At 35.1% G+C, this 25,335-nt stretch overlaps 6 protein-coding genes and 1 pseudogene across 10 annotated transcripts; 3 read left to right on the top strand and 4 right to left on the bottom strand.

Annotated features, from left to right (window-relative positions):
• Positions 1-2,957: 2,957 nt before the first annotated feature.
• Positions 2,958-4,926, bottom strand: LOC104746975 (uncharacterized). Of its 4 annotated transcripts, none has more exons than XM_087486647.1 (6): positions 4,562-4,926; positions 4,276-4,464; positions 3,984-4,189; positions 3,796-3,848; positions 3,404-3,514; positions 2,958-3,308 (listed from the first exon to the last, which is right to left on the bottom strand). In XM_087486647.1, the coding sequence occupies exons 2-5, from the start codon at positions 4,350-4,352 to the stop codon at positions 3,494-3,496; spliced, it is 357 nt and encodes a 118-aa protein (XP_087342773.1). In that variant the 5' UTR covers positions 4,353-4,464; positions 4,562-4,926; the 3' UTR covers positions 2,958-3,308; positions 3,404-3,493. The 4 variants fall into 4 exon arrangements, with proteins under 4 accessions (XP_087342773.1, XP_087342772.1, XP_087342771.1 ...); XM_087486646.1 differs by having other exon boundaries at positions 3,709-3,848; positions 4,562-4,884; XM_087486645.1 differs by having other exon boundaries at positions 3,984-4,464.
• A 798-nt stretch (positions 4,927-5,724) lies between these two features.
• LOC104746977 (syntaxin-32) lies at positions 5,725-7,860 on the top strand. Its single transcript, XM_010468539.3, has 5 exons — positions 5,725-6,220; positions 6,489-6,745; positions 6,849-7,021; positions 7,203-7,409; positions 7,519-7,860. The coding sequence occupies exons 1-5, from the start codon at positions 5,980-5,982 to the stop codon at positions 7,676-7,678; spliced, it is 1,038 nt and encodes a 345-aa protein (XP_010466841.1). The 5' UTR covers positions 5,725-5,979; the 3' UTR covers positions 7,679-7,860.
• Positions 7,861-8,079: 219 nt separating this feature from the next.
• LOC104746976 (3-hydroxyisobutyryl-CoA hydrolase-like protein 4, mitochondrial) lies at positions 8,080-10,890 on the bottom strand. Its single transcript, XM_010468538.3, has 10 exons — positions 10,602-10,890; positions 10,418-10,519; positions 10,150-10,202; positions 9,912-10,046; positions 9,732-9,828; positions 9,434-9,563; positions 9,153-9,331; positions 8,722-8,849; positions 8,543-8,644; positions 8,080-8,347 (listed from the first exon to the last, which is right to left on the bottom strand). The coding sequence occupies exons 1-10, from the start codon at positions 10,822-10,824 to the stop codon at positions 8,246-8,248; spliced, it is 1,251 nt and encodes a 416-aa protein (XP_010466840.1). The 5' UTR covers positions 10,825-10,890; the 3' UTR covers positions 8,080-8,245.
• Positions 10,891-12,248: 1,358 nt separating this feature from the next.
• Positions 12,249-13,520, top strand: LOC104748531 (uncharacterized). Its single transcript, XM_087489523.1, has one exon. It carries the CDS (start codon positions 12,306-12,308, stop codon positions 13,314-13,316), a length of 1,011 nt encoding a protein of 336 aa, XP_087345649.1. The 5' UTR covers positions 12,249-12,305; the 3' UTR covers positions 13,317-13,520.
• A 482-nt stretch (positions 13,521-14,002) lies between these two features.
• LOC104746978 (putative glycylpeptide N-tetradecanoyltransferase 2) lies at positions 14,003-15,966 on the top strand. The gene is made up of 2 exons (XM_010468540.3): positions 14,003-14,195; positions 14,531-15,966. Exon 2 carries the CDS (start codon positions 14,547-14,549, stop codon positions 15,828-15,830), a length of 1,284 nt encoding a protein of 427 aa, XP_010466842.1. The 5' UTR covers positions 14,003-14,195; positions 14,531-14,546; the 3' UTR covers positions 15,831-15,966.
• Positions 15,967-17,430: 1,464 nt separating this feature from the next.
• LOC104746979 (proline-rich receptor-like protein kinase PERK2) lies at positions 17,431-21,038 on the bottom strand (annotated as a pseudogene). Its single transcript, XR_015582381.1, has 8 exons — positions 20,213-21,038; positions 19,461-19,949; positions 19,261-19,347; positions 19,094-19,164; positions 18,889-18,965; positions 18,650-18,797; positions 18,416-18,570; positions 17,431-17,941 (listed from the first exon to the last, which is right to left on the bottom strand). The product of XR_015582381.1 is annotated as a proline-rich receptor-like protein kinase PERK2 (transcript).
• A 1,393-nt stretch (positions 21,039-22,431) lies between these two features.
• On the bottom strand, positions 22,432-24,639 carry LOC104746980 (karrikin insensitive 2 receptor CA). The gene is made up of 2 exons (XM_019236562.2): positions 23,984-24,639; positions 22,432-23,076 (listed from the first exon to the last, which is right to left on the bottom strand). The coding sequence occupies exons 1-2, from the start codon at positions 24,370-24,372 to the stop codon at positions 22,644-22,646; spliced, it is 822 nt and encodes a 273-aa protein (XP_019092107.1). The 5' UTR covers positions 24,373-24,639; the 3' UTR covers positions 22,432-22,643.
• Between the last annotated feature and the right edge of the window lie 696 nt (positions 24,640-25,335).

Raw genomic sequence — 25,335 nt, forward strand, 5'->3', positions numbered from 1 at the left:
ATGTTAGGGGATAACTATCGGGACATGGTTTATACTTAGTTTTGAAATCAACCCTAAGCTTTTAAAAGAATCAAATCGCACATAAAAATAGAGATTGCACTTGTTTTCTAAAAGAATCACACACAATAGAAAAGACAAGTAAAACAAAAGCTGAAGCTTTTAAAAGTGAGAAACTCTCTCTTTTTTAAAAAAAAAATCTATATATTTTTACAATGAAGGAAAACATGAGCTTATATAGGCTCAATTTACAAATCAATAACATATATAAAAATAAATAAAATTAATTACATAAATCAACCAAGAATAAATTTGAGGGGTTTTATCAATCATTACTGATGGAGATTGGTTTTTTGAATCTCGACACTTTCTTGATATGGCCATGAATTGATTGTCTTCTAGAAGCTTCTTTATAATTTGATCTTGATTTGTCTTTAGCCAATTCTTGATGAGGCATGAATAATTTTAGGATTGTATCACTTGTACAAGTGCGGACCAAGCGGTTCAAATGCTTCAAGTATATGTTAAATGGTGGACGCATATCAAATATTTATAGTATAAAATGTATTTGAACATTATAGTAATTATGAATTGTTTTATTTTGAATCTTATAATGTTAATTTTAAATAAATTAATTATAATTATATATATATAATTTATAATTATGATTATTGATGTTCATAACACATTTCAAAGGAACTTTCATACCTAGAGAAATGAAAATAATACTACATTATAAATAAAAAGTAAAATATGTTTGATTTAATTGGAATGCATAAAAAAAAGTGAACAACAGCAAAAAAAAAGAGATTGATATGCATAATTGGTATTCTCTAAATTTGAGTTCATCCACAGCTTCAACACATTTTCTCTTTATAATACACTATTCTTCTCACTTTCTAAATCAATTGAACTTGGTTATAGAGAAATTCTCTAATGATAATCATTTGATTATGTCTTTAACATAAAAGTGAACTTTAACATAAAAGAAAAATAAATTGGTTCGTGAGATAAAATATATACATTTCTGTGTGTAATGAAATATTTATTTGGCTTCTATATGTATGTGCTGAAGAATAAAGCAACATGTTTATCAAACCACAATACTATATTTTTATAGATCAGATAGATATTTTAGATTCAACTCATCTTTCGAAACCTTTGTTCAAAGTATGGAAATTCAGAACATACATATACGAAAGTACAATTTATTCAAAGTACAATTACTTCAAAAGGTAAAAAAGAGAAAAAGATAATAATACTAGCAATTGACCCGCGCTACGCGCGGTAGTTAGATTAAGCTGTATTTCGGGTTTTGTTGTGTATATTATTTTTTTGGTTACGTAAATTATCTTTGTTTTTGTATTTGATTTTCGTTGCTTATGTTATTTTGTTAGATATTTTTATAAAAATAGGTTTTGCAGTAAGTATAATTTAGTTTGCTGTTTATTTTTTAAAAAATTGAGATCATCTTGTGTGTTTTTGAATGGTTTTTAAAAAAAAATTATAATTAGAAGTTAACATTGTGTAGTTGAAGTTGTTGGTTTGGCTGTAGTTGTTAGTTGTGATTAATTTTTTTATTTTTTGTCATTATGTGGTTGGATTGTTATTTAATATTTTCATATGTATTTTGTAAACTGTTGGAGTAGTTTTTTTTGTCAATGTTTTAGTGTTTGGAGTGAAAAGGGTTGTAGACTTTATTAAGAAAAATAAATAAAATCAATCACTTACATTTCTTTTTTTTTTGGCTATTTTTCTTTGTTTCAGTCGGGCCCAATTTCTCTGTAAAGCTTATAATGTGTTGGTCATTATTTGTATGTTATTGAGTTGAGAATGGATTTGTTCTTTTTCAAAATTCGATGTCCTCGTGAATGGGTAGAAGAAGAGCAATGTTTGCGATCTAGAAGATAATATGAGTATTGAACTTATTTTTTTGCTGCTCATAATTGTTTTTTCACTCATCCCTTTCATAATCGTTTTCCCTTGAATATTCATTTTTTTTTTAGGTTTGCATATTTGGTTGATTCCCTCCTCGCTTCGCATCTGTAGGGGATATTTGATTATCTCCTGTTGATTTCGTTAAAGATAAATTTAAATTGGGTTGCAAATTTGATTATATGAAAATGTGTTGGTTTCCTAGATTTTTTTAAAAATATTATGAGTAAAATTATTATGTGAGATTTAAGATTTGTTTGTATAAAAAAAAATATAAAAGTAAAGTTTTTTTCGTTTATTCAAATTTGCATTTATTTTCTGTAAAATATGTTTCACCGGTGAAATATTTGAACTTGGAAAAAAATTTTAAGGTGGTGTAGAAAGTTTTGATATCTTTTTGTGTTTTTAAAAATCAAATTCACATATTTAATGTTTCACATTATTATCTTTATCACTATATCATTAAATAGATAAATCAATATTTTTTAAACTAATCGATTTAATTTAAATTAATCGTAAGTTTAAAAATGCAATGAGAAAAATAATAAAAGTGGTAAATAAATAAATAATTTTTTTTCTTGTTTGTGAAATGTAATTTATGTTGAATAAGTAGATATGTTATAAAAATAAATATTAAATACATTTTTGGATTTAATAGTTGATTAAATATTTATTTTTTAAAACTAATAACAAAAAACATTAGCTCATAATATTTTAATGACATATTTATGTAAATAATAATGAGAAATAAAGATATTTATTAAAAAATGTACATAAGTTATGTGAGGGTGACAGCTCCATTTTTTTTGTGAAAATGTTTCTCTATTAATATATAGAGGATTTGTGGTTATAAATTGCCAAACTTGTTGACTCTCTCTCCGTCTCTCCCTCTATCATCAATTTAAAACCCAATCTATTCATATCTCCTATACATTTATACTATATATATATATATAAGAGATATATATAATAAATAAGATGCATAGACTTGGTAGTATTCGGTTGTATGTAGTAGAGAATACAGATACAATTACAATGAGATCTTCTTATAATAATACCAAGTGACGTGCCACATTTGTCTCAGGAGTTTTGGAGGAATATTGAATCCCCCCTAACTCGTGGGCTTAGAGCCTTAGATCATCTCTTCTCTTACATGGTATTTTTATTACGCATACATGATTTTTTGTTGTACATTCTAGAATCCAAATAATGAATTCCTCTTACGGAGGGGACAAATTAAAAGATAGACTCACCCGACAAAATCTACTCTTACATGGTATCACAACTACTGTAGCAATGCCTCTTCGCCCTCGCCCTCATTATTAATTGCCCTTTCTTCGATTTTGTGTTCATCCACATCAGTGCGCACTTGCCTTCTGGAAAAGTAAGTAATCACAACATCATACTTTAATCATTTTTTGTGCAGTTAGACTGATGATAAAGACGGTGGTCAACGGTTAACAACACTTACGTTTCCTATTTTCCTTTGTCCTTTACTGTTCTCTGTCATTTGATGAAGTTTTAAGACCGTTCACAGACCGTCCTAACACGTTTAAAGCCGCTACACGCTGCATCTCTCTCGCTGCACCATGACCACCAACACATTCTTTATAGCATATACTTAATATGACATAACGTTACACACCCAATAAGCCTAGAGCAAAACTCTACTGTAAATTTTCATATCACAAACAAATGCTATCTTTCTTTTAAATCACGCATGTTGTTGGTCTTAAATATGCTGTGACTAATGTAGTCTATAGTTTTCATACCTACCTTACTCTGATTATGAGCCAAACAGTACCCTTTCTATTAGGTCTCATTTATTTCAGAAGATGTTGGTAGGAAAGAGAGAGCGGGTACCTTCCTCAAGAGAGAATTGAATAGACCTTTTTTCCAACTCAAAAGCATGCTTGCTAAGCTCAGAGGAGGGAAGTGACCAAAGCACCAACAGTATAAACATAGAAAAGTAATCCGAATTAGAGTGACATATATATCTATCTATCTATCTATCTTAATTATAGAAAAAGAATGGTGAAGGGGGTGCTTACTCTGTACATGATCGTTGCGATCAGATTCATTAAGCTTATTAAGAAGCGTTTGAAGATGATCGTAACGCTCTTCCCTGTCTAACCTATGGCTGGACGGTCCCTGTGGGGAAGAGCTAACCACAGCCACAGCTACAGCCACGGTTGGTGGTTCCTTAGGCGGAGTTTTCCTAGCAGCAGCAGCTTTGGAAGTGTCAACCTCGACTCTTCTGCGGACATATACGAGTCGCCCGCTTGCAGTATTAGTGACCGGAGATAATGGATTCACAGGAGAGTTCGTTGGAGGTTTCTTTACCCCAAGTGATATCGAATCCTGTTGGACGGGTGTGTTCTTGCTTTGTGAATCTTTTGATGGAGTCGTTGCTCCGCCATCGGAATCGAGAATTGCAGAATCACAAGGTTCCATATCGATGAAGACCTCCTCCTAAGTCCTAACTACTACTACCAATACTGTAAAAGCAAGAAGCTAAATAGGGACACCAAGCTGCGATTATTCATTCCCACAAACCCAGAAGATGAATTAAAAATTTGGAAACTGATGAATGAAGAAGAATCAGAGGGGTGGCTCCTGCGAATTTTACCTGGAGAATGGAGATGGAGATGGGGACGGATATTATATTATCAAATTGGAGGAGAAGACATTATATAGAACTTACACCAATTAAAGATAGAGTAGTGGGTCTTAAATTGAAAGATCGAGCATTGAAGGGGATGAATTAGAATAACAGAGAAAAACGGAGATGGAAGAGAGAGAAGACAGCGAAAGGGTGTGGAGGAGTAGAGAACATTAATTTCAAAGATATCTATTAGGTGAACCAGGATGAAAGAATGAGAAGAGCAGGGACGCTTCAGGTCCACAACGGAGGGACATTTTTTTGCTTTGACGACGGCGCTATTACGGCGTGGAGAGAGTTTTGTTCTGCCGGCTAAAAAAACATGGCTTAGTGGATAATGAATTGGGCTTTAGAAATAAATAGTAGCTGTTTAGTGGGTAATGTCCATGGGCTTATTTCAAAAATATGGACTTATTTAAAACAGATGTATGCTAAGGTGGCAGCACCAGTTGTGAGTAAACTACACTTTATATATATAGATTATTCTGTTTTCTTTTTAATGCTAAGTCAAAACAAAAATTTAGTGTATATAGAGTAATTATAAAGATATGAAATTTTACGAACTAGTGAGTGTGGCATGTCTGGTAAAAAAAAAGTACAAGGTTGTAGTGCCAAGATAGTATCCATGGTATTTCCATATCAATGTGGAAATCTATCTTAGGTAGAGGACCAATGGTTTGGTGTTTTTTGTGTTTTGTATAGTAGGGTAGTGAAATTTTGGATGTATTATATACATAATCAAAACTTGTATTATATCACCTCTTGTGTCCATTTTTTCTGTTGAAAGCTATGTATTTTTATTTTATAAATAAATGTATTTATTTACGTTATATAATATGTTAGTAATTCTAAAATAATGGTATTTAAAATTTTGTTTAAAACTGTCAAAAAATTTTAACCAATTATATTATTCAGAACATAATATATATTATGTTCAATTCAGACTATATGTTATTTTATAAAATATATTAATTGAATTTAAAAAAACCTTATAGAATCGTTTTATCGCCGGGTTTAGGTTCCACCGGATCAGCCTAACCGGATCAGTCGAATCGGAGTTTTAAAATTTTCGAAACATTTGATTTGGTAACGCATTTGAAACAAATAAAAATATTGGGCCAAAATTTGACATTTCAGAAACACAATGGACAAACAAACAAAAAAGGAGAAATATTATCATTGCCAACGCGTTGATCGGTTTAAGCTCTTCTCCTTCTGATTTTGGTTAAGGATTTTTTTTTTTTGGGTTTTTGTTCACGATTCCTCTTACAGGGTACCATTGCGTGACTCTGTATCAAATCATCCGATTCGAATCCATCAAATTCGTTTGAATCTCTAGCTATTGAGAGAGACCAGATCCGAAGCTTCTCTGAGGACGAAGAACAATGTCGGTGAGGCATGGGCAATCGTCGTATCGAGATCGGACGGCCGAGTTTCTCAAAATTTCGGAGAGCCTGAGGGGATCCATTGCTCCGGCGGCGAATAGTGCACCGTATGGTGGTAATAATTGGAACGATGGTGTGAGAAGAGAGGATCTGAATAAACGATCTGAGTTCAACAAGAGAGCTGGTCAGATTGGTATAGCTATTCATCAAACGTCGCAGAAACTGGCGAAGCTTGCCAAACGTAAGTTGTTCAATATGCCTTTAGCTTAGGGATCTTGTGAATCTGGATAAGTTAATCTCTGTAATGGCTTTAGCTTAGGGTGTTAGGAATGGTCCTTAAACGAATATAGCTGATCTGAATCGTAGCAGGAGATATGATTTTGCTTAGATTATGGTAGCAAAAGCTAGATTGAGACCACCATGGCTAGTAGTAGGAATGGCGTGAGAATTTCTCAAGAATACTTCAGAATGTTTTCAGTAACTTTGTGATTTTGTTTTTGCAAAATCAGTTGCAAAGAAGACATCAGTATTTGATGATCCGACACGGGAGATACAAGAGCTGACAGTAGTCGTCAAGCAAGAGATCTCTGCTCTAAATACTGCTCTGGTCGACCTTCAAGTGTTTCAGAGCTCTCAGAATGATGAAGGGAACAGCTCTAGAGACAGGGACAAAGCTAACTTCTCAGCAACTGTTGTTGACGATCTAAAGAATCGTCTGATGGATACTACCAAAGAGTTTAAGGATGTTCTTACCATGAGAACCGAGGTTCTTTCTTTGTTTCCTTGGATTTAAACGTGAATCTTACACCTTATTGCTAGTGTAATGATGCTATAGACTGAGCTATTTTTTTACTTGTCTGGTGTTGCAGAACATGAAGATCCATGAAAATCGAAGGCAACTCTTCTCTTCAAACGCTTCCAAAGAATCAACAAACCCATTCGTTCGCCAACGCCCTTTGGCTGCTAAGGCTGCTGCTAGTGAATCTGCTCCTCTTCCATGGGCAAATGGTGCTTCTTCATCGTCATCTCAGTTAGTCCCATGGTAAAGTACTATTAACCTAATATTACCTCTTGAAATCTGGCTAAGAATTTTGTCTAATGGGAGTCAAGAAAGTTGCTATATATTTACTAGAATATTAGCTGTGCTATGTCTGTCGTTGCTCAATTTAGAATTTGGCTTGTCAAGAAGAACACAAGACCATTTATAATCTCTACATTTACAGGAAGCAGGGAGAAGCCGAATCTTCACCATTGTTGCAACAGAGTCAACAACAACAACAGCAGCAGCAACAGATGGTCCCATTGCAGGACACATATATGCAGAGCCGAGCTGAAGCTCTACACAACGTCGAATCAACAATCCACGAGCTAGGCAGTATCTTCACACAACTAGCAACCATGGTTTCTCAGCAAGGGGAGATTGCTATCAGGTTCGTCTTCCTCATGAGGAAAACACCAAAACGTTTCAAATGTTATATGATTCATTTCACACATATTTTGGAAGGAAGTATAATATTATATGTTAATGGTTTTGTACAGGATCGATCAAAACATGGAAGATACATTAGCGAATGTGGAAGGAGCACAGAGCCAACTGGCCAGGTATCTCAACAGCATATCGTCAAACCGATGGCTGATGATGAAAATTTTCTTCGTACTCATTGCATTTCTCATGATTTTCCTCTTCTTCGTGGCGTAAAAAAAAATGATTTTAAAGAGTTTCAACATGGTTCTTTTTTTTTTTCTGTCGTATCTTATTGACATGTAAAGACTATAAGAGAAAAAGGGATCTTATGCTCTGTTCAGATTAATGGAGATAAAATATAATGTCACGTCCATGTAAAATTGCTTTTTAAGTTTTCCAAAACAATTTTTTTGTGATTCTGCTTCTCTTTTCACTGCCACTTCTCTTGCCTACCATTAGGTATGTATCTGATTCCATTTGTACTTTATTTATTACGTCATATATTTTTTATTTGGTTTGTATCATTTCCTATTGAATTATGAGTAATGAACTCTAGAGAAAAAATATCCCTTAGGAAATGTAGCTAGGATCATGTAAATGTATGAATTGATTGTAGCACTCTACTCTATGCTGTAAAGACTAAAGAGAGACGACTTTATTAGAAAATAATGATTTCTGTTGTAAGTTCATCAATTCGTCGACTTGAAAAAATGATAAATAGATGGGACAAGTTCTGCAGCACTATGATCCAACAATCCATTAGCTAAGCAAATTTATTCCGTGGTTTGGTAAGTCGCTTCGTCATACGTTTAGCTCTTCAAGTTCAGGACTTAATGGCTTAAAGAGAGAATCCACTTCTGTTTCATCTACCTCGTCTAAGCTTGCTGGTTTCCATTTCGGATTCTGCGAGAAAAAACCACTCATGAATGGTAGCTTATAGTAAGGGCAATACAGAGACAACAGAGGCCAAAAAAGTGACTGAGACATGTCTAGAATTATAAACTCTGATCGTCAAAGACGACTTCCCTAAAATGAGAAAGCACAAAATAATCATGACAGAATTAAACTGAATAATCTTTGAGTGGCAATGAACAAAACCTGGTCTTTGTCAATCAAGACTGCTCTAACACCTTCAGTGAAATCACCGCGCAAAGCAGATCTTAAAGCAATACGGTACTCAGTTTTCATCACACCATTAAGCTTCAAAGATGGACAGAAAAGTTAAGTATTACTTGTGAAAACTTGTAACGTAACTGGAAACAAAGAGTTGGACTCACCGTTGACATCCCGTTGTCAGTCTTTCCCTTGGCACAAACAACTTTCGAGAAGTACTTATGCGTTAGGTGAAGAGAAAACGGTGCCCCTTTTACAAGGCCTTCGAGTGCTTCATTAGCCCACTCTGCAACTGTACACAAACATTGTGTCCAAATTTCTCAGAGATCAGGATAGCAAATTCAATTTGATTATACTGTAAACAACAACAACTCAGAAAACATGTGAAAACAACTAAGGTTCAGCTAGAGAAGTTATTTAATAAGTGACCACTACTAAAGAGAGAGAGAAAGAAGTATTATTATCTTGAAGTGTAGTCGTTCTTATAAATACCAAACACGCACTAAGGGTTGGTATCCCTATATAAATAGCACTAGAGAGCATGGAACCAAATTAATCTTCATCGAAACCTTAAAAAGAGTGATGTGTATGTTACCTGATGCTTCAGTGCTCTGCTGGTAGTTCTTCAGCTCTTGGATTGTTTCCTTAACAGACTTACTTGCACTAAAAGCTGATTCTATCTGAGGCAAAAGCATTTTGAGGTGGGATTCAGATTCAGGATCACTGCTGTAATCTGATAAAGTTGATTGGATGTCTTGATGGGGATCCTTGGAACTGTATTACCAACACATATGCTTTCTGAGAGACGAAACAGAGCAATAATACCAAAAGCTTCTATATCTGAAATATTGCACAAAGTAGTCTGCAAGGGCCTACAGGTCAGCCGACAAAATGGCTTCTTTAAGTGAACCTAGCTTTCCAGATGGTACATAATGTGTGCCAAGACCCACAAACAGTGCATCTGAAGGTGTGGAAACCCTTCTCCCAGTCATACCAAGGTAAGCACCTGCAGAATTTGAAGGTTGAAAATGTTGCTGGTGAAGAATGACACAACATCATTTGTTATGCAATATGAAAACATACATCCTTGAACATAATGACCAGGTGACAACAAATCTGACTGAAAGAAAAACTTGGGAGGAACTATTAGGAATCGAGGAGATGAAGAACATACCAACAGATCCTCCGCCAGGGCTATGAGCTGCTATATATGAAAAACCAACATCTGGAAACAAACCGATTCCATTTTCTGGCATTGCAAGGACCGTCCTCTTAGAATGGATAACAAAACAATGATAGGAGGTAAGAAATGTTATCCGCGTAAAAGTAGAGAAGGAGGTTTTACTATGAGCACCTCTGTAATCACTCGGTAGCGCCCATGTCCAGAAAGACCAAGGCCAAAGCCCATTGTTATGCCATCCATTAAAGAAACATATGGTTTTTTGTATCCAGCAATCTTGCATATCAGTGAATACTCAGCTGTAAATACCTAAAATGAAGCAAAGTTAGAGTTGTTACCACATAAACAAGAAACATACATCATGGAGGGTAATCAAGCATGGAGTTAAAAAAAAAAAAGAGCACAAACAGACCTCTATCATATCTGACAATTGATTCTTAGTTGTAATCTGCTTCACATCACCACCTGCAGATAAACTAAGACCATTGTTAATAAAATTCTATCCAGTTAGATAAAGAGAACACCTTTGATGCAAGAAAATGAAACCCAAAAACCCCACAAAAAGCAAAACACAGCACACTTAGCTTTTGCTTTCTATATAAGATGCATTGTACTTCCTACAATCTTAGAAACCAGAATCCACATATCAACACAACAAGAAAAGAAGTTTATTTTTTTACCTGCACAAAAGGCCCTAGGTGTGCTGCCTTGGACGATAACACATTTGACTCTAGGATCAGATTCCCACTCATCAAGCAAACTCTTGTACTTTAAATCCATTTCTGCAAAAAAAATTTCGTTTCTTTAATGATTTGAACTTACTCATTTCATAAAAAAGCTTAAGTCTTTCTTAAAAACAGAGACCTAGATTCATGGCGTTGAGAGCTTTAGGTCGATCAAGAGTGATTAAAGCAACGCCATTTGGATAAACGTTTCCTTTCACGAACTCGTCGCTTCCACTAGCCATCGCAGTAGTGAACTCCCGGCGATGCGATAAAGAGAGCTTATAGCAACGAATAACAAAGGCTGGAGAGGATTTGGAGAAGAAAAAGATGCGAGCAGAAGCCACAGACAAAGTCTTGATCATCACTGTGATTTCCCAATTCCAAGTCTGTCGGAGAAACCAAACATCAGAGTAGAGATACAATGAAAAAAAAAAAAAAAACCCCTCACATTTTCCAAAAACATTTTTAAAACCCAAACATTTTTTTGAAAAGTGTCAAATAACCCCTAATATTATAATAAACCAAATAAAATATTATAATAATACAGGAAAGAAACTTAAATAGAACAATTAGTTTGGATTTTCTGTTTTCAAATTCGAGTTTTCCATTTTTCTTCCCAAAATTGAGTTTTTCTTTTCTTTTTTTTTTTTTTTTGCAATATGAAAATAATTCAGTTTATTTGCCATTGTAAATTATGTTATGTATAAGAAAAATCAGTTATGATTTTACAATATGAAAATTCAGTTTCTTCCAGAATATATAGGCTAGCACATTTTTTTTTGGTTCGAATTTGTTCTATTTTTTCATACTGAGTGCCCTGTAAAATATGACAGATGTTAAGTGACTTCTAATAACTTTTGATAAAACAAAGTACCTCATCAATAATTTTGATACAAAAATCTGTGTTTTGTGGTCTCAACGTTAGTGCACAAGAGAAAGACATATGTGGTTTTATCCTTCAAATTGATTTACATTAAGTAATTCTAAGGCCGGTATAAAACACTAACTAATGAAATGACGGTAAGAAGTTCACATAAATTTTACCAAAAGAAAAAAAGTTCGCATAAATTAAGTACACATAATACTAAAAATTTGCTTAAGTTATGAAAGACGAATATTATTTTTGTTGTTATTCTTTTCAAGTATGGATTTTGCGTTAGTTTAGAAACATGAGTTTATACATATAAATTGCTGATGGGGGTTTAATTTCTCAAATGTTTACGGATTCAAATCAATAAACCATATTGTATGGTATTAAATTAAGAAAAAATTATATAAGTTTATAAAATATTTGTATCTAACTTAGACCATTATAAATATATTATATACATATATATTATTCTCTATAGTTCAAAATGATTATGTATTAAAAACATTTGACAAACTTCATGTCATTTTGGAATCTAACTATAATAGAAAATATGGTGCTTTAAAAAAAAGGAAGTCAAGAGTCAAGTTTTTGTATTCGGAATATATTAAAATGATACTTATATTGAAATTTACAGTCAACATTTTTAGTTTCCAGAATAAAATATTTATCCACTACGAGTTAATACTATTCCTAATAATGAAATTCTTATCATTTTGAACATGAATTTATAATAAAATCATGCATTAAAACATTATTTTGGTGTTTTGACTATGACCAAAAAGATTATATTATTCTCCTATATACAGTAATAAATTTTACATCTTATCTCTTTCTTTTGACTGGCACCGTGTTAAAAACATTCTCTCTTTATCCCAATTCTATTTAAACAAACTCTAGCAACATATTTTTCACATATCCAACAAAGCACAAAAACTCATAAAGAGAGAGAGAGATCAAATTAAGAGAGTGACCATGGCAAGAAAAAAAATAAAACTTGCATGGATAGAGAATGACAACTCAAGAGTCATACGTTCGAAAAAAAGGAGGGAAGGGTTACTGAAAAAGATACACGAAGTAACCATATTGTGTGATGTTAAGGCGTGTATCATCATGTTCAGCCCTGAGGAGGATTATCCAATGGTGTGGCCATCTCTTAAGCAGGCTCGTGACCTCCTAGACGATTTCTTTGCCTTACCAGAGATCGAGAAGAAGAGAAAAGAGACGAGTCTCGAGTCATACCTGAAAGAGAAGACAAAGAAGGTCCAAGAGCAATTGATGAAAACCCATAAGAAGAACCAGAATTATGCGATTGATCAGATGATGTTGCAACTACATCGTGGTCGTAGTATTGCAGATCTTGACTTAAATGAGATCTATGCATTGATATCTTTCTCAAAGGATAAAGTCATACTGCATAGGAAGAGGCTACATTTCGTGCAACATTCTCCTCTTCGAGATCCACCAGTTCCTTTATTTGAAAGGAAATTTGAGGAGTTTGAGACCACTACGAATGATGTTTTTGCAAGAGGTCGTCAAGAAGATGAGAGAGCTTGGTATACTAATGAAGCAAGGAAAGAGATTAACATTAATGATGCAATATCGGGGAATCAAAGTTGCTACTTGATAGATCAGTGGTTTCCATTCCAAGGAAATGATATCAATGGATTGGAGATGGAGCCGATTGGAGCTCCTGTGATATCTTTCCATGGTTTGGTTGGGTCGGTTTCTCAACCACTGCAACATCATAACACCAACAACAATCCAACTATGGCTATGAGTCAACCCAACCAATGCCCATTTGATTTCATGAATCCTGAGTTTGGGGTCAAAGAGAAAGGAAGCATGGTTAACAATGGCGACTCACAATTTCAAAGAAGGAGCAACACTATAGAAATCAGTAATGGTATTCGTAGAGAGTCACCGCCTAAGGAAGCAACCGATGGGGAAGATAATGATGATGTGATGCCGATTGATATGAATTAAGGTTTGGTAAGAGATTAAAAATAATCATTTCTAGACTTATATAGGCGCTACTATATATGCTGGTATGAAAATTTTCAAGTTATGTTTGTTTATCTATTTTAGGAATGTGGACATTATGAAATAATTTTATTTCGTCATTCTAAAATTCTGTCTTTGTTTGTTTTTGTTTGGAATAATGGAAATTTAAATGATTTTTTCTTGTCATTTTACTTTATAATGATGTTCCAACTTTTATTATTATTTTTTTTGTCAAACAAGAATATTCATTCAATCAAAACGTTAAAAGAGTGAAGTTCATACAGTGATACAACATGATATATATGCAGCTAAAATAATACAATAGCAATAAAATAACATTAAATTAACATTTTAATAATTTATTTAGATTAATAATGTTTAATCACTTCATGATTATTGTTATAAAACATAATTTTAACATTTAAGTATAAACTGTTTTTTTATATTTATATTTATAAAATATATAATGATATTATAAACTGTTAATTAATTTAATCGGTTAACCCATTGACCCGAGAGGCAGTCCGGTTCGAAATCCGGTTCGGGTTTAAAAAGATTGGTTTTTGAGGAGGGAATTATGGCGGCAAATGTTTGAACAGGCGGGATGATGACACGTAGACTCGGCTCAATCTGACGGTAAGTCTTGAAAGAATCTCAAGGTCACAATCGTCTAAACACTTCTACGTTGTCCTCATCATCTTCAGGACTCGCCACTCTCTCTCTCTCTCTTTCTCTAGAAGTTTCGAATTTTGTGTTTTCTCTCAGTAGCCTCCGAGAGTAGTAGCTCAACTATTTTCCGGCGACCTACTTCCGGCGACCTACTTCCGGTTCTTGCTCTCTCTCTTCAACCCGACGCTTTTGGTAAGCAAAATTTGTCACTCTTGATCATACTATCCGCTGGACTCAGATTTCTAGGTTTTGTTATTGTTTCGGTTCATGGCTTTGTATCCATAGGGATCTTTGTGCCGTTTCATTTTATATGGAGATATCTAACTCGATCTGTAGATCCGGTACTCGATTTTGCAAAATCGGATAGAGATTTTGGGATAGCTAGGGTTACTAATTTTGTGCTTCATAGTGTATAGCGTTTTCGATTTTTTTTTTATTCATGGCTGTTTCCAGAGCTATTTTATGCCTGCTAGCTTAATAACGCTGCGTATTCATTGATTTGAGCAATCAACCTTTTTTTGTTGCAGACGAGAAACAATCACAATGTCAGATCCAAACCCAAATCCTGAGAAGGACGAACTAGGAGGTGCTGATGCCAAGAACTCACAAGTTCCATTACCCAAGGACGATACTGCAGTTAAAACCATTGTTGGAATGTTACTACAACCGCATACAAAGACCCAAAAGTTCTGGGAGACTCAACCTGTTGCGCAGCTTAAGGACGCTACTAGTTTGCCTGAAGGCCCAATAGAGCCCGCAACTTTGGTAGCTAAGGTCAGGCAAGAGCCGTATAACCTTCCTGGTCAATTCGAATGGACCATATGTGATTTGAGCTCTGATGATGGGTGTTCAGAGGTGTACAACTTTTTGAAAGCACACTATTCTGATTCTGCGTTAGTGGCTGATTACCCCAGAGAGTTTCTGAGGTGGGCAATGTGTCCACCTGGTTATTACCAGAGCTGGCATGTTGGAGTCCGTGTCAAGACCTCGAAGAAACTCGTTGCTTTCATCGGTGGTGTGCCAATGAGAATCAGGGTGCGTGATGAGGTTATTAAAATGGCAAAGGCCATTTTCTTGTGTGTTCACAAGAAGCTCAGGTTTAAGGGACTTGCTCCTGTCATGATCAAGGAGGTGACTAGAAGGGTTCGCTTGCAGAATATATGGCAAGGTGTTTATACCTCACGTGTTGATGTACTTTCTAAACCAGTGACCAGCTGCCGATACTGGGTCAGAATGTTGAACCCGCAGAGGTCACAGGATGAGGCAGTAAGGTTTAGTGAAAGAATGACAAGGAGCATGACCATCAAATTGTACAAGTTACCAGATGCACCCATCACTCCTGGGTTTAGGCAAATGGAACGACGTGATGTCCCTGCTGTTACAGAGTTGCTCAGGAACTACCTCTCCCAGTTTGAACTTGCGGCTGACTTTGATGAAGACGATGTCAAGCACTTGTTTCTCCCACGGGAAAATGTCATCTACAGTTACTTAGTTGTAAGCCCTGAAACTCATGACGTCACTGACTTCTGCAGCTTCTACACTTTCCCTGCAACGCTCACCAGTGACCATACGTCCGCAACAGTGAAGTATGCTTATTCTTACTACAATGTAGCGACAGTGACCTCGTTTCCCCAGCTGATGAATGATGCACTGATCGTCGCTAAGCAAAAAGGTTGTGATGTATTCTACGCGTCGGAGGCGATGCAGAATACGAGTTTCTTGAAAGAGTGTAGGTTTAAATCAGGAAATGGACTGAGGCACTACTATCTCTATAATTACCGTTTGAGAAGTGCACTGAAGCCATCAGAACTTGGGCTTGTTCTCTAGTACTGTTAAACCTCCTACAGCTCCCGAATGTGAACAACCGATGATCGCTAAACCAATGTGTAGCCTAAGTTTCCTCTTCTTAGATATCATTTGCAAGTAACATAAACAAAAGAGGAAAGTTTAAAGCCTTTCAACATGTTGCGTGTCTACAAATAACGTTACTGTGTTTTTCCTGCAACAGAACCACAGTACAAAGTACAAACCATGACCACAGCTTGTATCTATATAATATGCAGCGAAACATTAAAATCTTACAACAATATGTGACTACGACATGTATATGTTAGTCCTTCCTGTTGAGAGTTTTCGTACAACATGCACCACAGTGCAAGCAAGTTCCTTTGAAAAGCGACTCAAAAGAAAACAATTTTCTCTGAAACTAAGCTTCCAAACGAACATCTTAAAGGAAACAATATAATCTTGCAAACAAACACCTTTATTGTCTTAAGCTTGCAAACGAACACCTTTATGGAAACAATATAATCAATCACCTTAAAGGTTACCCATTTGCGGGAATTGGGGTTTATTTGCTAAGAGATCAAAATTTACTTTGGTCTTGCAGAAACTCACACAGAGATACCATAAGAAACCATTATATGTATGTGTGTGTAAGTGTAGTGTTTTGTAAATGTGTCTATAGTGATCAATCATCAATGTTACTATGTTAGCAATGTAGTCTTTCAAACTTCTCTTATCTCTCTTTAGTTTCCAAACGTTTATTGTTGCTTTGCACCTAGAACAAAGAAACCAAAACAGAGAAACAAGAGGAGATGGGAAACAGAGAATAATTGTGAAAGGTGTTGGACCTGAGATCAAGTGAGATGATCAAGAGGGTCCAAACCTGAAACAGTGAGAGATAAGGAGGCGAAAATAACACACTTCAGAGAAAGTTCTAACACAAGTTCAAAATACCTCTATTCGGTTGAAGAGTTCACTAGTTTGGAAATATGTCGTTCGACCCCAATACAAACAGGCCCAATAGTGATTACTATTAGAGTTTTGTATAATAATATAATTCAAACTCTATATTTTCTGTAGTTTAGGGAAAAATGAAAAAAATAATTTGCAAGTGTACAAAAATAATAATGCAAAATTATAAATGTAGTACTAAAAAAATTCAAACAAATTTCGATCATATTAAAGAGGGTTACATTACCCCATATTTGGACTCTTAATTATTTCTCTATAAACTACTAATGTTTTTTTAAAAAATTTCGTGTGGACCTTAACTTGGAGTTTACTAATCCGACAGAGTATGTAAATATATTTTGATTTCAAGGGATGTTGGGTTGTTATAAAACATCATATTTTTTAATTTATAAACTAATGTTGTTATTTCATGAACTATGTTTTCATTTGGAGTCTAATATGTGAAGAAGGTTTGCTTATGGATTTGTTTTTACTTCTTGGTGGGTTAACACATCATATTCCAATCAAGGATCTTGTTTGTGGAATCCTACCCAATTATCGAGATAGTTCTGAACTAAGGTAACTTCCAAGTTGATGACGATTTCGAGCCCTAAGCAGAAGCGCACATATAACCAGCTAATTTAGAGTTCAGTTTCCAAATATAACATTTCAACTTCAAACCTCAATCTTCTTTTTGGTTTTTTTTTCAAGAATCCAACCTCAATCTGAATATTAGTATTACAATTAACTTCTAGGGAAAGAAACCAAAGGAAAAACAAAATACAAAAATCAATATAAGATCGTAGTTCAGTTAGAGTTAATCTTAAGACATCTACCCAAATCTTTATAATTAAACAAAGAATTAAAAAAGAAAAAAAAAAAAAAAAAAAAAAACTCTGTAATTTCTTGTCTCACTAACCATAACCTTGACCGGGTCTTTTAGCATTGCCCATCTCCATTTCCCGTGTGGTCTGAATCTCGGTGCTCGACCAGGATGGATACAAATCATATTCACTGATTGGATTACTATACAAATCTTGAGTCTCAAGTCCCACTTTCCTAAACTTGTTCACGCCTTCATTGTCTTGGCTCGAGTCATAATCTGTGCTTCCTCCGGATGAGCCGTACACATTGCTGTGACCCGGTGTGATCCCTTGGTTCAGGTCTGACGGTGATATGTTTCCTTCCAGCACACGTGCAACCTGCTCGTTTTTTTTTTACACCAATCACTCATTCGATTAGCACTATAAACATTTTAAATGACTAATATATATTTTACAAAATGAAAAAAAAAAATGTAGCTAAAACATGTTGGCACATTGATCGATCAAGTGGTGCTGCTTAGATACATCAAAAGATTTAGCTAGGCAAAAAAAAAACAGAACTGAAATTAGTACAACCGAACGGACCCAAATAAACCATTCATTTTATGTGTTAGATTTTATTTTAATTTCATACTATAGACAAATATAATTATATATACAACATCTATAAATAATTGTTATTAAATTTAGGTATATTTATTTATTTATTTTTGATAGTTTTTGTATTGAAAGCCAAAAACAAAACAAAAAAATCTATTAATTCTAGGCGTATAGCTCAATATAAAATATTTGAAAACTGGAAAACCAAATGTCTACCCTAATTAAAAAAAATAAAAATGATTACTAAGTTACCTGGTCCATGCGAGGTCTACGGCGAGCTGTAGAGCGGACACAAGCTGCGGCACAAGCAACCATGCGAGCCATCTGTCATACTCATTATTCAGCTTTGTATCAACCACAGCCTCAAAGTTGCCTACCTCGGATACTTGGTTAAGCAAAGGTCGTGCCTGTTCAAATTATCCACACACATAGATATTGTAAAACTTAATGTGAATGTTGAGATTTATTGGCAGTTATATTAATTACCCAATCAACCAAGCTATTATCTGCATGGACATTGTTTGCATCAATAGGACGACGACCGGTTATTAGCTCCAAAAGCACAACACCAAATGAGAAGACGTCAGATTTTTCTGTGAGCTTTCCGCTTGAAGCATATTCTGGAGCCAAATACCTAATATCCAAAACCAAAAGGTTCAAAATATGTAAACATTCACACAAACTACGTAAATGTACGTATTTAGTAGCTTCGAGATTATATTTACCCAAAGGTTCCCATCACACGTATAGATACATGAGTGTTTGTATCAGAAGCAATCTTGGCAAGACCAAAATCAGCAACCTAAAAGATAGAAGAGAGACACAAAATACAAATATGCTTTCACCAAAAAATCATTCGAAGTTACATATTATGCCTTCATGCATGGATATATTAAAAAGGAGAACAAAAAAAAACAAGATAAACAATACCTTTGCTTCAAATTTGAAATCAATCAATATGTTTGACGCCTTGATATCACGGTGGATGATTTTAGGATTGCCTGCAAATACATATACATACATGCGTTGTGAATAATAAAACAAACATGGCCTTATTTTTTTAAAAGTTATACATATTGTTCATATCTTCGACTTACAATTTTCATGAAGATATGATAATCCTTTGGCAGAACCAATAGCAATCTTCAATCTTGAACTCCATTCCATTGGAGGCCGTCCCTTCCCTATCGCAAATTCAATTCCCAAAAAAAAAATAATTACTAATTGAACGGTTGAACCCAGTAAAGCATGCAGTAAACTGTACGTAGAAGAGTTTAGTTTCTTTTTTTTTTTTAACCATGGAGGTGAAACTCGAGAGTGTTGTTGGGAACAAACTCATAGACAAGCAATCTTTGAGCATCCGCAATGCAATAACCGACAAGAGCAACCAAATGTCTGTGGTGAACTCGGCTAATGATCCCGACCTCTGCCTGAAACCCTCTCTCCCCTTGAGCACTCCCTTCTTTCAACTGTTTCACAGCAACTTCTTTCCCATTGCGCAACATACCTTTGAACACGTATCCGAAACCGCCTTGTCCTAACAAATTGGCCTCAGAGAAGCCATTGGTGGCTCTAGACAGCTCCTCATAGTTGAAAGTGCCTTGATAGATGCCTAATGGAAGCCCTGGAGATTGTGGAGGAAGAACTGATTGATCCGAGTAGTTTGAGTCGTAGCCGCCGCTGCTACTGCTGCTCATGAAGTTTGGCCGACGTTGTGGTGCAGAGGGTGGCATCGGTGGTGGCGGTGATGTATTTTGATGCTGATGTCCACGGTAAGGGCCTCCAGCTGACAAACACAAGAACATCAAATCTGTATAAAACGGTTTCTCTATGTATCCACCATATACAAGTTTAAAGATGTTAAAACAAAATGTATTATAACTTAATTAATTTCTCAAAATGAATATTAATATACTTAATTTTCCTACATATTAGAAAATCAAATATACATGCAAAGAAAATGTAGATAAATCGTAGAAAATGAGGAACACAATTATTAGTTCTAGATTTGATTTATTGATTTAATGTAGTTTAGGTCTTTGTTTTTACCTAAGTGCGCAGGAGGTGCTTCTTCGTCTCTTCGTCGTTTCTTCTTACAAATGAAAAAAATCAAAGCCAATACCACAACAAGCATAGCAACTCCTCCGATGGCGATCCCAACCGCCACTCCCGTTGATAATCCAACGGAAGGGGAAGAAGGCGGCGGTGAAGATCCCCCGCCAGAGGGATTTGCTGGAGGTGGAGGGATGAGAGTTCCCGACTGAGGTGTTGTTGAGGGAGGCGGCGGAGATGGAAAAGATCTCGGCGGAGTTGAAGGAGTAGAGGGAGACGGAGGCGGAGGAGAAGAAGGTCTCAAGGGAGAAGGTGGAGGCGGAGAAGAAGGCGTAAAGGGAGGTGATGAAGGAATGGTTGGTGATGGAGGCAGAGGAGAAGGCGTCAAGGGAGGTGAAGGAATGGTGGGAGAAGGCGTCAAGGGAGGTGAAGGAATGGTGGGAGAAGGAGGCAGAGGAGAAGGCGTCAAGGGAGGTGAAGGAGTGGTAGGAGCCGGAGGCGGAGGAGAAGGCGTCAAGGGAGGTGGAGAAGGAATGGGTGTAGGAGGAGGCGGAGAAGGAACGACGGGAGGCGGAGTTATAGGAGGAACGACGGGAGGCTGAATTATAGGAGGAACGACGGGAGGCTGAAGTATAGGAGGAACGATGACGGGAGGAGGAACGGGAGGAAGTTGTGGTGGAGTTGACGGAGTGGAACCCGGAGACGGCGCAGATGACATCTCTCCACACAATCAAAATAAGAAAAGAGGTCAGAGATGTGATCTACTGCCACCAAGACCAAGAGTTTTGAGTTTTGATTGCTTCTTGTCGGAATTTGGACAATGGATGAGTCAATCTTTAAAAACAAAAATGTTTGGTCTAAATATATATACTTACGAAATGCTCAAAAAATTACTGTTGTTTGAATATTAAGAAATTGAAAAGAGGAGAATATACGTAATATGCACCAAAACGAAGGAAAGAAGGGGAGTGCACCAGCATAAATACTAAGGCCACCTATTACATTGACGTTTCTACTAATTTATTGTTACTATTTAACATCAAGTTACACCAAAATAATCTAGTAAAACTCAAACAAGCAATAAATAAGTATTTTTGTTAAATTATAATTTATCAAAAGGTTCTTAATAACACAGGCCATAATATCAAATGGGATTCGGTCTAATTTCCAGATAATGTTTTTGCTCTTTAGACCAAGTAATACTCGTTTAAGTTTATAAAAAAGATTATTATTGTATCAGAGTCAATGTACTCTCATTCTATTTATCTTAGTTTAAACTTTAAACCAACCCGCGAGCTTAATCTATTAAAAAAAATAAAAGGAAGTCAACGACGTAATTGCATTGATGATTTGTCAAGTTTGGTTTGGTCAAATCTTTTGTTTTTGTCAAATTGGTTCCACTTAATAATATTTGATTGAATGCAAATACCAAGACATTAAAGAATGCATCAATTTTTGTGGAGTTTTCAAGTGGTATTATACAAGAAGACCAAAATGATTTCGTAGTTCGTGGACAAAGGTTGCCAAAATGGCTAAAACACAACGTCCACTGTCAATTGTCTCTATAACCTTAATTATTCCATTACTCACCATTTGTTATTTTGCGATCATCTACACATATTTAAATTAATGAATTCAACGTCCAGAAAAGTCAATTGTTATTTTGTAATCATGTACTACAATTTTTAAATAGCAAACAATGAAACGACATTGCACGAATTGGCATTTGGTTTCTCGTTCGGTTATATTGGTATAACAAGTTACACAATTTACAAATTCTATTATCCTATTACAACTTCTTTTATCAAAGAAAAAAACCAAAAACAAATCTATTACTATCTAATTACAACATATTTTAAATAGTAATTTAAAAAATTTTCCATACAAAATTTAAATTAATATAATATATAATACTTTTTCTTAATATAATAGTAGAATTTTGGTATAGTCAGTTTAGCTGCACCATGGGATTCTTGCATTACTAGTCCCAACTATTTAACTAGACGACGTTATCTTTTCGTGAATATATATAAAGTCATGCTGGGAGGTTCGAAGGCATAATCAGAACTGTGTATAATGCATCAGAGTCATATTAGGAACCGATTCAGTTTAACTCTTAACTAAACCAAGTGATGCGCATTTTAGTAAGACCGATGAAATACTACCTACAACTTTCATCTCTTTAACTTTGATACCCAAAAAGAAAAAGAAAAAACTTTCACTTAAACTCCATATATTTTCTTTAAAACGATCTAGTAATGGCAATTACTTTGTGCTATCAATAAAATTACACATCCATCACGTTACATATTACTCAAACATATACTAATGGACACACACTTCAATATACTAGTAATACGATATTATACACAAGAAGAATATTTGATCAACCGACGCAAAGCTCATTATATAATTATATTTCAGAGCCTTAAAAATCGAGGAGACGCCTCATGACTCCAAGCAGCTCCAAATGTGATGTCATCTGTGGGAAATGCCCGATCGCGTCTTCGATGATCTCCACCGTCGATTTCCCTTTAATCTTCTCCTGCATGAAGTATGCGACGGAGACAGGCACAACGACGTCGTTTCCAGTCTGTATGACGTGGCAAGGCACTGACACTTGTCCCAAAAGCTCTCTCTCGTCGCTGCCAAACACTATCTTAGCTAAGGCAAGAGCCGTCTCGGGCTTCATCTTCTTAAGGCACTTTTCGAACCTTTGGACTGAGACAGAGTCTCTTGGGTCGACCACAATGGATGAGAAAGCAACCGCCCATGCCTCGTAGTTGGACTCAATGTTTGAGATGATCGTGTCGATGTCTTTTGACTCAAACCCTCCTTCGTAATCCTCACAGTTTATGTACCTTTATGCATTTCAATCTAGTAACGTTACTAAATTTGATCATCTATTTATATTCATTTGTACGTTGCATTAGACGTATATTTATAGTCAAACATTATCAACTGTTGCATTAATTACACTTCCTCACCTATAATTATAATAAATATCTAAAGTAATCAGTCAAAATATGATACTTCAAACAATTAATTCCCATTCAATAATTTTCTATATATAGGAAAATTAATAGATTGTTTCATATGATATTAATATATCATCATATGAGGTTTCTTATAATTATTTTTCGATGTGAGATAAGAGATGAATGTCTACTCTTAATAGTTAATACTAGTATTAAATTTCTTTATGTGAATATATATAAAGCACACATACACATGACATATTGATATGCATGTAGCATATATAAATGCATCTATGTATATATGCGTAGACTGCAGGGAAGATAGAAGTAGGACAAGATGTGATGATCATATGTCATATTCATCAAACAAGCTAAAAGCTGATCATGTCCACATGTTCAACACTTGGTAACAGTTACACTTACATATTACATATGTCATATAGATATCATCCACATAAAAGTCATTAAATATCGGCTAATATAGTATATTATCGTAAAGCATACTTCGTTTTTGTCTTTTCTCGTGAAACACATATTCACAAAACAATATTGTACGATCGATGAAAAGGTATATCACTTTAGATCTCTCTTTCGAGCGTAAATCATAATTCTTCATTTTTTTTACATATATATTCACATCATGATTAACCTCTTTTTTTTAACTATATCCAATATATATACAGACCCTAAATGATGATATAGCCTCATAACTGGATTACACACACGTCTTTGATTTTCACTTCGTAATTATAATTAAGTGGAAGTGTTAATCATTAAAAGCGAGCTTTACCTGGGAGAAGCACCGATAAGAAGAAGATTTGTAAATAAGTCGGGTCTTTTAATAGAAGCAGCACAACCGATCATCCCCGACATGGAATGGCCTACGAACACGACGGGGCCAAACTTCAACTCCTCCATAAGAGCAATGAGTTCGTCAGAGAAGGCATCAAAGGAGTTATACTTTGAAGGGTCATAAAGAGTTTGGTCTTTAACGGTTCCAGAGAAAAGCCAGTCAAAGACCAAAACTTTGAAAGATTCGGACAAGACTGGTATCATCTTGTCCCATATCGACTGATCGCCTCCAAAACCGTGTGCAAGGACCATCGATTTCTCGCCAGAACCGATGATCTTGGCGTTCATAGCGGATGCAAGGCTGGATATCTTCTGATTAACCACCATGGTTAAGAACAAGAGAATTTTGTTAGATGGGACAACTTTGATAAGTTGTGTGCGTATATATAAAGGGAGAGACGAGAGATGGATTAGGTATATGGTTCTTAATTGACATCCAACCACCGATTTTATTAGGCTCGCATTTTATGTACATCCAAACATTTATGGCCTTTTCAACAATGGCTGTTTTTGTATTCATTGTCCATCTACATAGCATCTTAGAGGAGAAAACAATATCCATCATAAATAAATATCTATGTGAAAACGAATCTCTACTTTTTGGTATAAAGAAGGTATATTTATTTGGACTCGAGATAAACATTATAAACTACTTTTGTTTGTACGTGTAAGTAAAGGCGTAAGCTAACTTGACGTATACACATATAATCATAAATCTTAATCATGTTTTAGTCAATGAAAATGAAGCACAACGGCGAATTTTAGTAAATTAATTGTTATAAATGTTTGCTAATCATAGGAGTACTCATATAAGAAAAACGTATAAGATGACCTTTCGCCTAACAATAATACAACATTTTTGCTTATGTCCCTAAGACTTCTTACGTAGGGTCAACATTTTTCGTTGTTGCTAATGTTCAAAATAAAGGATATGAAATAAAACGATACTAATTGATTTTGATTAAATGACTTAGTTTGTAAAACTCATATTAGTATAGCATATACAAGTGATCCTCTTTAGTGAGTGATTTGATATTTCAAAAGTAGTAGCTGTGCATGGAGTCAATCTCGCCACCAACCGGAAAAATTGGTTATTAAAAAATGTATAAAAACGGAGATATATAAAAAGTTGTGCTTATTTGACTTTTCTTGTAAGCATGCACTTGACTCAAATGACTTATGATCTCTCTCTCTCTCTTAAAAGATGAATGATAGTTGTTATTTGAATGCTTAACCTCTTTTAATCGTCTCCACTATAGTATCTAGTTGACACCTAATCCGCATGTAAAA

Source organism: Camelina sativa, chromosome 15, assembly GCF_030686135.1.
Source record: "Camelina sativa cultivar CO46 ecotype springtype chromosome 15, ASM3068613v1".
NCBI classification, from domain to species: Eukaryota; Viridiplantae; Streptophyta; class Magnoliopsida; order Brassicales; family Brassicaceae; genus Camelina; species Camelina sativa.